Genomic DNA, 13,926 nt, shown 5'->3' with positions numbered 1-13,926 from the left:
AAGAAGGGAAAAAGAAAAAATAAGATGCAAAGAGTTATAAGGAGGAAGGGAGGGAAGAAGAGAAGAGAAACAAACAGAAAAGGGCAAAGGTGAGTCAGAAGGTGAGGAGAAACTACTACTGATGATATAAAACACACTTCTCCATGGACTATCATCAGCTAGTCATACAGTATTACAGTCACGTGGGGTTTTTTTTGTTTTTTTTTTGGTATTTTTAATATTTAAAGAATTTTTAATTGGGGTGGGGCAGAGAGCTGCTTTGGGGATGGCATATCATTCTTTAGTTTTCCACTGACTTGATTTTTGACCTTCAGTCTTTAACCTCTCTGTGTTTTGGTTTCTCCATCTTTAAATTGGATAAAATATTAATTTAATATTCATGTATCGTGTATTTTTGGGCCGGGAGGGGATAGTATTCTGCACTTACTTTTCTGAAGGAATATAATGTCTGTGGAATTTTTATATTGGGTTTTGGTCTCCTCCACCATTGACTATCCTTGTTGTTTCCTTAACATTTTATGTATATATACACACTGTACACTGTGTTTTACTTATACCTCTTGCTGTCTGAGGGACTGATTTTGATGAGTAGGGATTGCCCCCAAGTAACAGCTGCAGGACTTGGCCCTTATTTGCAGTAGTGTATGTTTTTCTCTCCCAGGATAACGTGTGGATTTTTTTAAAACTAATTTTCTATCTGAATCTTTGGATGTGACTGTCCACATCTAGCCTTCCCAGCATTTTTCTCCCATCTCCTTTTTGAGTTAGGAAATAAAATTAAATTTCCTGTCAATTACTTTAAGTAAAGACAGTATTATTGAAAAGAATTTTCTTTCTTTTTATGTCTTATTTCTCATGCCAACATCATACCAGAGGACATATATTCACAATGTAAAAGATGATGGGGATAGCAACTGTATATTTTTTATTTTTTACAAAATCATAAATAAATCTTTTTTAAATTAGCATTGGTGTCTGAGAAAAGAGTTAATAAAACCTCTCTTTCAAACTGTGTAGGCTAAAATTCTCACTGGTGTAAAAATGCAAAATAATATAAGCAAGCTGCAAACATACTGGTCCCTCCCTAAGTGAAGCAAGCACTTCATCCCACAGTTTCTGGTTCAGAGAGTCTTCGCTAATCAGCCACTGCTGTTGCTGGGTTAGCTGGAAAGCCTCTCCTTTTCCTCCATCTCCCATTCTCATGGTTTTGGATGTGTTTTTAGGCTCATCTATACCTACTGAAAAATACCAACAAACATATTAAGATCAGAATGTTAGTCTGAACTGTTAAGAAGGGAACACAGTAAAGTATCTACAAGTCTTAAACAGGAATCTTATTTGTGAAATAAACTGTAATAAATTCTTCCTATTGTTCAGCTTTATTCTGGACTACAGCACAAGGCTGCACATAAGACTGTTCATTTTTTCTTTCTGAAAAAATAGAAAAAGTGTTAGGTATGTAGGGAAAAATGATACAATATTTTCTTTTCTTGTACAGTTTTATTCTTTCTCCCCTTCCAGGCATGTTAAGAGTAAGGACTGTTGAACAGGACCCTACGAGAACAAACTGCTCTTTTACATTTAGTTGAATACTAGCTTCACTAATATTTTTTCTTGCTGTTTCACATTCTCATCCCAAAAGACTTTCCATTTTCTTAGCATTTCCATATTATTGACTTTAAATACATACAACTTGATAGATCGCTACCTAATCTCATGAAATAAAAAGACATACCATTATCAATTGACCTTTTCTGGTTTCCATTGCTCTGTTTGGTTGGCTCCTGTTTCACAGTTTGCTTTTTAACCTTATCTTTCTTCTCTTTACTGGCCATGGCTTCCAGATAACCTTCTGGATACTAAACAGAAAAACAAATATTTTATTTTTTAAAAGGTAAAACAAAGCCTGCTGGAATATGGGGATGTCCATTTCCAAAGAAAACTTCAACCACAAAACCTACACAATGAAATAATTTCAAAGGACTCAGATAAGCAAGAAAATGAAGTTACATGTGTAGAATCTATGTTTAGGCAGTCAAAGATCTGATGAAGCTTGATGTAAAAGGGACCAATCCAGTGGAAGATATCCATGGCTTTCTAAACTCCACAAGCCACCAAGTTAAAGCTCAAGATGCTGACTCTGTGGCAAGGTAGTCTATCCGGGAAAATGTTGGCCTGTTGAGAAAGGCAATGCTGCCTTGAATCTTCTCAGCTCCAGAACAGGGAGTGCGCAAAGCTACTTAGGCGGAGAAAAACTTATGTGAAATGAGTTTCTAGTTGCCCAGAGGTTCTGTAATCTTCAGGAATTGGTCTCTCTGCAGGAGCTCCACAATCACTGGGTACAAAGTTGGGAAAAACAAGACATAGGTACATATTTTTTCACATTTAAGGTTCCATTGGCAACAATGGAACAACTCATATCAGTACTATTCTAAGTGAGTAATAGCTGCCATACTAGGTTCTTAAATAGTGATAAACACATAAAAGCAAGATAATTCAGTGTTCAGGCATAAAGCTCTAACAATAATTCATCCTGCTTTGCCTAAATATTGCAAGGTTCTCTAAACTGCTGGAAATCTAAATATTTGTGATACTCGGCCCTGCCACAATAAGTACGTGAAGAAGGGGGCTGGAAATTAATTGCCTTTTTTACATTAGAATTTAAGTTGATGCAACTTATTTGAATAAAACATTAAAACAAGTTTGTGAATTTAGATTCTAACCTGTACTTTCAGACCCAATTTCTTTGACCGCTCTATTCCTTCTGAGGTCCAAGGCGCAGGTTCAACATCATCTCTTCTCAGAAGGTAACGCCAAACTAAGAATCCACATTTTCCAATTTCTGGCCAATATTTCACCACCTAAGTCACAATAGTTCCAGTACTAGTTTATGCGTTTTCTCCAACAGTTTAGAACTGCTTATAAAATTGTGTCATATTAGAGCCCCAAAACAAATACAAGCAAATCTTGTCAGAAGGTAAATGAAGGATTTTCATTATTTTACCATAAACCATCAAACACACGTAAGTAGTCATACTTTATACAGATGAAGGAGAAGCAGACTTGAATCATGTTATATATACTACAGTTTTAAACCTTCTCTTACCTCCACTATCAAATGACTGTTATTTCAAAAAATGCAGAACAGTATATTCAGTGATATATAGCCTGATGTCACATGCTAAGATTTTAAGATGTGTGAAAGATTTCCTTTTTGGGGGTATAGGGGTTAAAAATCAATGGATTCCCAGGGATTAATTTGACTCTGTGCATGTTTGTAAAAACAGCTTATCTACTCAGATTGGTATAGCCTGTTATGGACTATGTTCTATTACTGTTGCTTTGAATACTTCCATTTCAAATGGTCTTCAACACAGAATGAGCTAAGCTAAATAATCATGATAATTTCCTTCCAATGTAATAATAAAGGCTTCTAAACACTTAGAATCTAAACAGCATTTTCCTCTTAAAATGCAATAAAAGACTGTTTACCTTATAAATGCCATCATATCTATTGCCTTCCTCAGGGGCGTATTTGCTGATCCTTCGTCCTTTAGAACTGCGTACCACTCGGACTGGCTTACCAGCTCTCCAATTCTTAGACTCTGCTCCATTTTTATCATCCAATGGAGCATCACAGTTTAGGGCCAGTGCCCTAAAAACATATTAAAAAGTCTTTATATAATATAATTCATCATACAATGCTAAGTACATGTGTGACTAGGTCACACTTTATTTGCCTTGTCAGATAATGCTTTTACTAACTAGCAGAGGGATAGAAAACCAGATTTCTAGTAAAGTCCTCCCCAAGAAAGTGGACTGTGCCCAGGAGTACCAATAGAAGTTTTCTAACATCCATATCAGTAACAACTCTGCCATGCATGACAGGAAACAAAAAAAGGAAACGTGGAATTGTGTTTTAAGTGTGCAGGTAAAAAACCTTAGGGATGGTAACTGGTAAAATTAACTTATTCCTTTGATGGCGTTCAAAAAGCTGAACTTTTTCATAATTTACAGTTTACATTTCAATTTACATTACAATTTACATCTCAAATAATGTGGAAGGAATTATAAAATCTAAATGACCATCATCAGCTAAGGCAAAATTTACATCTCCCTATTCTTTCTTCCACATCATTTCATGTTATCCGGTTTCCTGAAGTGGTGTCCTTACCAAAAAAGTATGGGAAAAAGTAAAGTTTATATAGGAATTTGTATTTTAAAAACCTTTTGCCCAAAAACACACCTGAAGATATAAAAACAGCCAAATAGTTGTATCTGGAAGGTATGCAGTAACTCTCCGACAGATCTCAATAGCTAAAGCATTACTTTTCTTGGCCCATGAACCTACCAAAGAATAGATATTCTGTGAGCAGTAACAATTTTAAGGATAGGCTTCTCACCCATCCACTGGGTTTCAGAGCTCATGCTCCAGCCTGAGTGGGAACGTCTGCACTGCTATTTTTAGCCCTGTACCACAATCCGAAGTCAGTTGACCAAGACTCTGAAACTCGCTGCCATGTTTTTGCCATGTTTTGCCAGGTTTTTGTTGTTGTTGTTTCTTTTTGCTGTGTCAATGTACCCGATGAATAATGCTTTGAAAATTTTTCATTATCTCAGGGTAAAAACCTACAGAAAATAAACTAGTTTTCCCGTGAAGGATTCATTGCTGTCTGAACTGTAATGAAGTTCAGCAACAGATGTTTGCAGATGACTTCTTGGCCACACATTAACAGTTTGTTAGTTTGCTTTGATCAGTGGTCATGCATCAACACTTTGTTAGTTTGCTTTGATCAAGTCCCATTTCAAAGAGGACTAGATCGAAGCAAACTAACAAATTGATAATGAATGGCAGCAGGGTCCACACGGTTGCTGTGGCCAAAGTGTGAAATTATCTATTTTACACTGTGCCTATGCCATGAATTATGCATTATTTTACTGTGACAAAATTGTATCCATTCTCATAGTATGAGGTTAATGTTGAAGAGCACAACTCACTAGGAATATCTTTTTTTTTAAATAGTCTGTAATATATTAGCAGCCTGTTAATTAATTATTACTATTATATATAAAGTACACCCTAACCATGAAGATTACAGTTTGTTATAATTGCAAGCCACTGTAGCAGAAATGTGAAATTCTCAAGGTCAAATTCTTGAGGCCAAATTTTCAGAGAGAGTCCTGAGGTCTATGTGCAAAAAAGTCATGCACAGCTGTGAATACAAAAAGTTTGTGATCAAATGGCTGTTCAGATACATGACTTGCCTAATGCATGAACCTAAAATCTGTTCTTGTTCTGAAAATTTGGTCCCTTATGTTTAACACCAGAGAAGTCAGGTCAACACTAAGACAGGAAATATGGTTGAATTGTATGTGTGAACTATTATCTTATTAAATTCTGATGATGCCTTTGGAGGAGATGCAAAATGAATCTTCCCAGTGGCTTTAGGTCAGTATAAGATGTCATAGTATCCAACCTTTGAAGGAATATTCATATACAGGCTAATGTACAGGATTGGATACTGATCATCTTTCCTGAATAACTCATTCTAATCTTGTCCCAAAAACTTGGTAATAAGTTAATAATAACTAGTGACAGAGGATGTAGAGAAAGCTGAGGTACTCGATGCCTTTTTTTGCCTCTGTCTTCACAGACAAGGTCAGGTCCAAGACTACTGAACTGGGCAGCACAGAATAGTAAGGAGGAGAACATCCCACAGTGCTGAAGGAACCGGTCCAAAACTATTTTGAAAGATTGGACATACACAAGTCCATGGGGCCAGATGCAATGCAACCAAGGGTGCTGAGGGAGTTGGCTGATGTGATTTCAGAGCCATTAGCTATTATCTTTGAAAACTCGTGGCAATGGGGGGAGGTCCCTGATGACTGGAAAAAAGCAAATATAGTGCCCATCTTCAAGAAAGGGAAGAAAGAGGATCCAGGGAACTACAGACTGGTAAGCCTCACCACAATCCCTGGAAAAATCATGGCGCAGGTCCTCAAGGAATCCATTTTAAGGCACTTGGAAGAGAGGAAGGTGAGCAGGAACTGTCAACATGGATTCACCAAGGGAAAGTCATGCCTGACCAACCTGATTGCTTTCTATGAAGAAGTGACTGGCTTTGTGTATGTGGAGAAAGCAGTGGATGAGATATACCTTGACTTTAGCAAAGTTTTGATACGGTCTCTCTCAGTATTCTTATCAGCAAGTTAAGGAAGTATGGGTTGGATGTATGGACTATAAAATGGATAGAGAACTGGCTATAGCATAGGGCTCAACGAGTAGTGATTAATGGCTCCATGTCTAGCTGGCAGCCGGTCACAAGCGGAGTGTCCCAGGGGTTGGTCTTGGGGCCGGTTTTGTTCAACATCTTCATTAATGATCTGGAGATTGGGGTAGAGTGCACCCTCAGCAAGTTTGCAGATGACACTAAGCTGGGGGGAGTGGAAGATACCCGGGAAGGTAGGGATAGGATACAGAAGAACCTAAACAAACTGGAGGACTGGGCCAAAAGAAATCTAATGAGGTTCAACAAGGACAAGTGTAGAGTCCTGCACTTAGGATGGAAGAATCCCATGCACAGCTACAGACTGGGGACCGATGAGCTAGCAGCAGTTCTGCAGAAAAGGACCTGGGGGTAACAGTGGATAAGAAGCTGGATATGAGTCAGCAGCGTGCCCTGGTTGCCAAGAAGACTAATAGCATACTGGGCTGCATTAATAGGAGCATTGCCAGCAAATCAAGGGAAGTGATTATTCCCCTCTATTTGGCATTGGTGAGGCCGCATTTGGAGTATTGTGTCTAGTTTTGGGCCCCCCACTACAACAAGGATGTGGAGAAGTTAGAGAAAGTCCAGCAGAGGGCAACAAAAATGATTAGGGGGCTGGAGCACAAGACTTATGAGGAGAGGCTGAGGGAACTAGGCTTGTTTAGTCTGCAGAAGAGAAGAATGGGGGGGGATTTGATAGCCACCTTTAACTACCTGAAAGGGGGTTCCAGGGAGGATGGAGCTAGGCTGTTCTCAGTGGTGGCAGATGACAGAACAAGGAGCAACGGTCTCAAGTTGCAGTGGGGGAGGTCTAGGTTATACATTAGGAAAAAGTTTTTCACTAGGAGGGTGGTGAAGCACTGGAATGGCTTACCTAGGGAGATGGTGGAATCTCCATCTTTGGAGGTTTTTAAGCTGCGGCTTGACAAAGCCCTGGCTGGGATTATTTAGCTGAGGATAGTCCTGGTTAGTCCTGCTTTGAGCAGGGGGTTGGACTAGATGACCTCCTGGGGTCCCTTCCAACTCTATGATTCTATTTGACTTTTTTCTGCACATAATAAAAATGCAGTCATGTTCTGTGAAAAATTGCAATACTTTAGTTTGGCAACCGGAGTATTTTAAGGAAGTCAATCTATATGAAAACCAACTAGCAACACAGGGAGAGATGAAATTCCCTCTTTACAAGGACATCTGGACCACCATCACTTTAGTGAAGAGTCCAGGGGTAAGGACTGACCATCCAAATGCATTGTTGTACACTGGAAAACCTGATGCATCAAAGTGTTTTTTGATAAAATCACAGGTAAGTGGGCTTCTTTTTTTCTTCAATGCAAAAAGAAATGTTCCTGGATGTACTGATTAAATCGTTCGCATTGAATTTTAGTGGAAATATGAAAAGGCTAATGTGAAAAAGTGTAGTTAAAGAACAAGTGAAAGTGTTTAATGAAAGGAGAGCTACAAAAGATCTGTTCTACTACTTGCTAATGAAAACCAACTGACAGTCAGGGAACTCATACTTTCCATCAGAGATCATGTCACCAGAAATTCTATGTTGGTTGGGAAAGGCATGACCTTGTTACCTGGATTCATATGTAAAGAAGATAAAAAATAGCTGTGAATTCTAAAGAATTTTCTGAGTACTATTTAAAAAAACAAACCACATAGAACCTTTGAAATGCAGTTATATATACACACACGAGTCTTACAACCACTTCATCTGATAAATATAAATAAAGGTGACAAACAAAGCAACCAGAGCTCTTCTGAGGAACCACTTTAAGACAGCAGTACACTCATGCTTGAAATGTGGGGAAATGCTTCAATCTATGCCCACTCACTGAGTGACTTCCTATATAGTTACAAGGCTGAATGCCACGTCTGCTATACCAGAGATCCAAAAATTAATTTTGAACAGTGACATGACCTAGTTCCAGCGCTAGACTGCAAAAAGATGAATGAATCATAAAATGTATCTATTACCTTTTAGCCAGATTACTTATCTCCTCATTTGAGATAAACTGTGTTTTATATCTACAGCAGTCATGTAACAATTAAACATAAAAACTACATTAAAAGAATATTAAGGTTACAAAGTCAAGTATGCAAATACTAAGAAATGCCAGCATTAAGATTGCCCATGCAAAACTCCTCTTTCTAACACCATCACCCACGCCTGTCTGTCCCTCTGTTCTCAACTACCCCCACCTTAGTTCTGGTTGCCCCCTTTCACATCCCTCTGCATTTAAGTGAGGCTGCTCTTTCTCTTCCTCATCACTGCTTGGGCACCAGCAGGTTGAGAGTATAGGAGTCTCCCAGATCTCAGTTCTGATGCCTGCCTGGCATTACAGTGGAACCCTGCTGCCAGAAGGAGAGATTGCAGGGAAAGTCCTACTAGGTCTTTGCAGCCCTGCACTGAAGTATGCTCAGTCGATCTGTGGGAATAATGAATGCACAGTCCTGTCAGCATCTAGGAGCTGTGTGATGACGAAGCATGCTCACTGCAAGCAGAATCTTCAGAGAATATGGCTGCCAAACTTTACAAAAATACCTCTACTGAGCATGTCTAAACTGAGATTTTTCAGAGGCTTACAATTTGACCCAAATTAGGCAGATTTTCATGGGGACATCAAAAGGCATATATCCTTGACATAAGAGCAACCTCCTACTTAATTTCATGTGCTTGCTCCAATACATGGATCCACTAGGACTTCAGTGAAACAGACCAGATTTTTTTTTAACATAGGTAAAACAACATATTTTCCCCTAACTTAATTCTTGCAAATTGTTAACCATTTAAGCTAAAACCTTAAATAAATAAGTCTGCTTTAGGTAGATACCTGGCATGGAAAATTTCAGCCTCAACAGTCAAAGATTGGCAAAAAGTTATAAGCCATTGAAAACAGAATCTTATAGTTGAAAGTGTTAGACAACATTAACCAAAGACATAGGTACCAGCTCCACCTATAATACAGCAATATATTTTATTCAGTTACAATTACTGTTTTAAATCAATATAACAGGACACTGATAAAATGCCAGTGGATAGCCAGAGATACCATCATTTACAAAGGTTTTATGAGATTAAAAAGAACATATCAAAATATTAGTTTTTAGTTAATGGAATGTAACAGTATTCTTTGGAAAATACTGTTTAAAATTTTTTTTCCAAAACTTACCTGTTCATGTGTGTTAATGTTTGATCAAACGAATGCTCTCCAATCCTTTTATTACCAGAAAGATCTCTACCACCGCTCCCAGTGTAAGTGAATTCATCACCTCGGTCCTGTGTGAGAAGATTATCCTCTGTTTTAACATTCCAAATTAAAGCATCTGAACTGAAACACCATAGCCTCATTGGTCCTGTTTGCTCAGACAAACAAGAACATTTCCCTAAAGCACAACTATGAATTTGTGCTCCATTCCTACTTGACTCTCCTCCTAGAAATTATACCAAACACAAAGCTACTGGTTTCTCAATTCCATGATCATCAGATATTGTTCATACGCCTGATTTCTAAATCCTTAGCTTCTAAAAACATGCTTTTAGAGATGTAGTACTGGTGAGGGAGGGCAGAATACACAGATCATAATTAAAGTGTTTAATTGTTCTAGCTTTATAAGTTTATTTTCATAGGAAATCATATTTGCAAAATATGTATTACCATCACTGATATATAAGGTATATATATATATATCTGCAAGGTACTGAGCACTCTGGCCCTGATCCAGTGGAGCACTTAAGATGTACTTAACTACACTTCAATGACACACGTGCTTAATGTTAAGCATGTGCAAAAAGGCACCGCTGGATCAGGAACACAATGCTCAGCACCTTGTAGGATCCAGCTCATATTGGGCTGAAGCTGGTAAACAAAGCTTCATTAGCTACAGCATTACTAAAATGTAGTTCTAGCTACAATTAATACCGTAAGAGAATTTCTTTCCTAACCATTGTCACACTGGCGTTATGAACTATTATATGAATGGAGACATTTATTTGCATTTGCTCTTCTAAGTGCAATATATGATTTCTCTCTGAAAGCATTTTTAACACCACAAATCAGTGAAACCAAAAAAGTTGTATGCATGCCTCAATTGAGTAACTGCATAATCCTACTATTACACCCCTTTTCCTACCTCTCCCCTTCCCTACACCCTTAGTTTATTGTACTCAGTTGTTGTGTCATGTCCGAATGTAGCTCACAGGTCTTTAGAGCAGGGGCCATGTCTTTACTAGTTTCTGTACCATCCTTATTATGTTCAAAGTAATACATAATAATAATTATAACTTCTTGTGTTTAATATCCAGTAGTTGGGATATTAAAAGTTCTTTCAAGACTTTCAAGAACACCCTGGTGCTGATGATAGACTGAATGAGAGCACTTTGTATTGGAAATAATCTTGACCCAGAGTGAATTTTAGGAACCTCCTGTGGGATGGGTGGATTGTGATATGAAAGTAGGCCCTTGATCTACAAGATGCTAAGAACCAGTCCCCCTGGTCCAGAGATGGGATTATTGGTACCAAGGTAACCATTTTGAAACATTGTATTTTTAAAAATCAGTTGAGTGCCCTTAAATCCAGAATAGGTCTCCAACCATGTTCTTTTTCTGAATCAGGAAGTATTTGGAACAGAAACCCTTCCCTCGGTGTTGGGTAGGAACTGGTTCTATGGCACCTAGTTTTAGGAGATGGTTCATTTCCTCACGTAAAAGGCACTAGCGAGAAAGGTAAAGTGCATTGAATATCCCTTGGCAATAATCTTTAGTACCCACTTGTCAAGGTTATACGCTCCCAGTTTTGATAAAAATGAGTAAGATGGTCACCGAATTGGTAGAGATGTTTGGATTGCTGGAGCAAATGAGATTGGGCATGGTAACTTTGAGCCTCAACCAACACACCAAAATTATTGTTTGAATGTAGAAGGTTGCAATGTTGATGACTGAGTGGCAGTGGGTCTCTGTTTTTGTAATCTCTCTCTCTTCCTTTGAGGATCCTAATGCCTCTGGAGAGGAGGAAAGTGAGTAGGATGGCTCTCTGTGCCTTCTGGTACTTACTGAGTCTTCCTTTTGGGCAGGACTATAAATACCCAGAGAATGGAATGTGGCCTTAGAATCTTTCAATGTGAGGAGGGATTTGTCCGTTCTTTCCACAAACAATTTAGATCCCTCAAAAGAGAGGTCCTCCACTATGTGTCTCCTTTGGAAAGCAGGAGAGATGAAGTCAAGATGTTCTCCTCATGACAACCGCCACAGAGATGGAATGAATAGCTGTATCGGCAACATCCAGTGAAGCCTGCAATGCTGTCCTTGCAAGGAGCTGACCCTCAACAGAGCAATTCCAGGAGATTATTTTCTGATTCGAAGGGACACATTCAATAAAGGCATTTAATTGGTATGGGTTGTATTTTGCCATGAGGGCTTGATAGTCACCGATCCCAAATTGTAGTGTCGCTGAATAATATAGTAAGCGATCCTAAATAATATGATTTACATCTAAATATATCCAGGTGTTTCCAGTCCTTATCATAATGCTGTCGTTTTAGCATGATGCTGTCTGCCACGTTCATTAATAGCATTGACCACCAGTGAATTGGGGGATGGATGAGAAAATAAAAGTCCCCATTTTTAGAGGGCACATAATATTTTTTGTCTTTGGGGATATTGTGGCTGGTGTCTGCCATATAATTTTTGCCAGATTAAGCAGCGCCTCGTTGATGGAGAGTGCCATTCTTTGCTGCTGCTGATGGCTGTAGGAAGTCAAGCACTTTGTGCTGCAACTCTGACTTCTTCAAGCGGGATTTGCAGGGTATCCGCTACTCTCTTAAAGAGGTCTTAAAATTGTTTGAAGTCATCTGCTACAATTGGTGGGGGAGGCATGAATATGATCATGAGGAAATGTCACAAAGAGGCTTCCTTGTCAAGTCTCTCATCCTGTTCCTCAAAAGTCTCCTTCAGGGGGACTGACTATTGAAGCTTAAGGAGATCACCTTCCTCTATCTCTCTGGGTGATGCTACAGGTCCTCAAAAATTGTTGTCTTTATGCTGTCTATTGGTCCCAAAATAGCCACTGAGGTGGTGGAAAGGGCAGGGGTGGGGGCATATAAGAGTGTCCATATCAACTGGTTGGGCTCTCCTACTCTGGTGGTAGATTGAACGTACATGATTTTCCATCTGGCTAGCTCCCTGGTGTTGTAATGGAGAACTCTGGACAATCACTAAGTACAGGTCATCCCCACATCTTCCTTGTCGTTGCTTGACTGGGTGGAGCAGATTGTTTTGATACCTCATGTAAGTTTGTGGGCCTGGGGGTAACCCATACCGTGGTTATGTCAATGCCTATAATGAAGATTCAGGCATCTCCAAGACCATCAAGTCTTTGGGAAACCGAAATTCCTGCAGTACCAGTACAGCCACTAGTACCACTAAAGTCAGTCAAGTAGACATCGTTGAAGTGTTGGTACCGGAAGCCCCCAGTATTCTGATGAATGCCCAGCAGATGTCACAGTAGCCTTTTGCAGTGCCAGCACACTTGGTACCAATTGTATACAATACTCCATTGGTGCCATTTTAGATGAGCTGGGTCTTTCTTTGCTACTCATTTCCCACAACAGTACCATTCTGACAGAGCCTGCCCGCTTAGGGTCTTTGGGCTTACTGGTGATACCAGTTCTGGAGGATCCTGCAGCATGATAGGCACCTAATAGTGGGTTGGTCGATAATGAGATACCTCTTTCTCTTAGCCAATTTCCTCCTTGGGGAACTTGTGCTACTTTTTCAAGATTTTCTAAGAAGAATCTAAGGAGTTCCTCTTTGAAGTCATTGGAGAGTGTTGATCCAACGATGTTGACAGGGACTGTTGAACAGGGTAGGTCCTGGGCCCAACAGGAGTGAGCTTTCCATTCTGAGCAGTCTTAGTTTCAGCTCATGGCGCTTTCTGGTTCTGGATTTTAATTTGAAACAAAACATGCACTTCTGAGGCATGTGTGCTTTTCTGAGGCAGTGAAGACAGGAATGGCTGTCGCTGACAGGAATGGCCTCCTTACAGGAGAGGCAACATTTAAATCCAGGGGAGCTGGGCATACCCTTTTCAGGGTTCACTTCCCAAATGGGAAGAGCTAGGGAAATCTAATTTATACTAAAGAGATAAAATTATTTCACTTGGTAGAATAGTTATTTTTTTTAAAGAAATGAAAAGAGAAGAAGGAAGTTTTAACACTAACAAACTCTATTACTACTACGGAAAAACTAGTAAGAAAAAACAACAGGTTCTGCTAAGACTCTCAGACTATCTCAGGCCAAGGGCAGTTGAAAGGGAAGGGCAGTTTGCTCGCACAACACTATACAGCAACAAAGCAGAGTGCAAGACGGGGAGATTGCATGTGCGGATCAAACACTGCTACCAAAAGTCTCCGATATGAGGTGCAGGAATGCAAAGACACCTAGCATGGACCAGCCATAGGGACACCACTCGAAGAAGTAGTTTCTAAAGATGAGATGTCAAAGGAAGCAGTTTTACATTATAAATCTATGGGTGGGAGGCTTGAAGTCTTTCTTTAAAAAATGTCTGTATTATGTATTTTGGATGTACTCTAATAAGACCAAAAAAATTGGACAGTCTTATTTTCCCACCTTAAATATGTAACTCATCCATTCCT

General features: G+C 39.3%; 1 protein-coding gene across 2 annotated transcripts in view; it reads right to left on the bottom strand.

The window, feature by feature from the left end:
- UHRF2 (ubiquitin like with PHD and ring finger domains 2) overlaps positions 1-13,926 on the bottom strand; it is a 165,231-nt gene that overhangs the window by 16,499 nt on the left and 134,806 nt on the right. For both annotated transcript variants that reach the window (XM_067553073.1, XM_067553074.1), the window contains 5 exons: positions 9,446-9,552; positions 3,493-3,655; positions 2,724-2,861; positions 1,736-1,859; positions 1,075-1,238 (listed from right to left, as the gene is read on the bottom strand). In XM_067553073.1, coding sequence (XP_067409174.1) covers positions 1,075-1,238; positions 1,736-1,859; positions 2,724-2,861; positions 3,493-3,655; positions 9,446-9,552 — 696 coding nt within the window. The remainder of the gene's footprint in view (positions 1-1,074; positions 1,239-1,735; positions 1,860-2,723; positions 2,862-3,492; positions 3,656-9,445; positions 9,553-13,926) is intronic.

This window comes from Emydura macquarii, unplaced genomic scaffold (assembly GCF_026122565.2).
Source record: "Emydura macquarii macquarii isolate MOO-44397 ecotype Brisbane River unplaced genomic scaffold, CSIRO-AGI_Emac_v2 contig_1451, whole genome shotgun sequence".
NCBI lineage: Eukaryota > Metazoa > Chordata > Testudines > Chelidae > Emydura > Emydura macquarii.
This window is presented reverse-complemented; position numbering and strand designations above follow the sequence as displayed.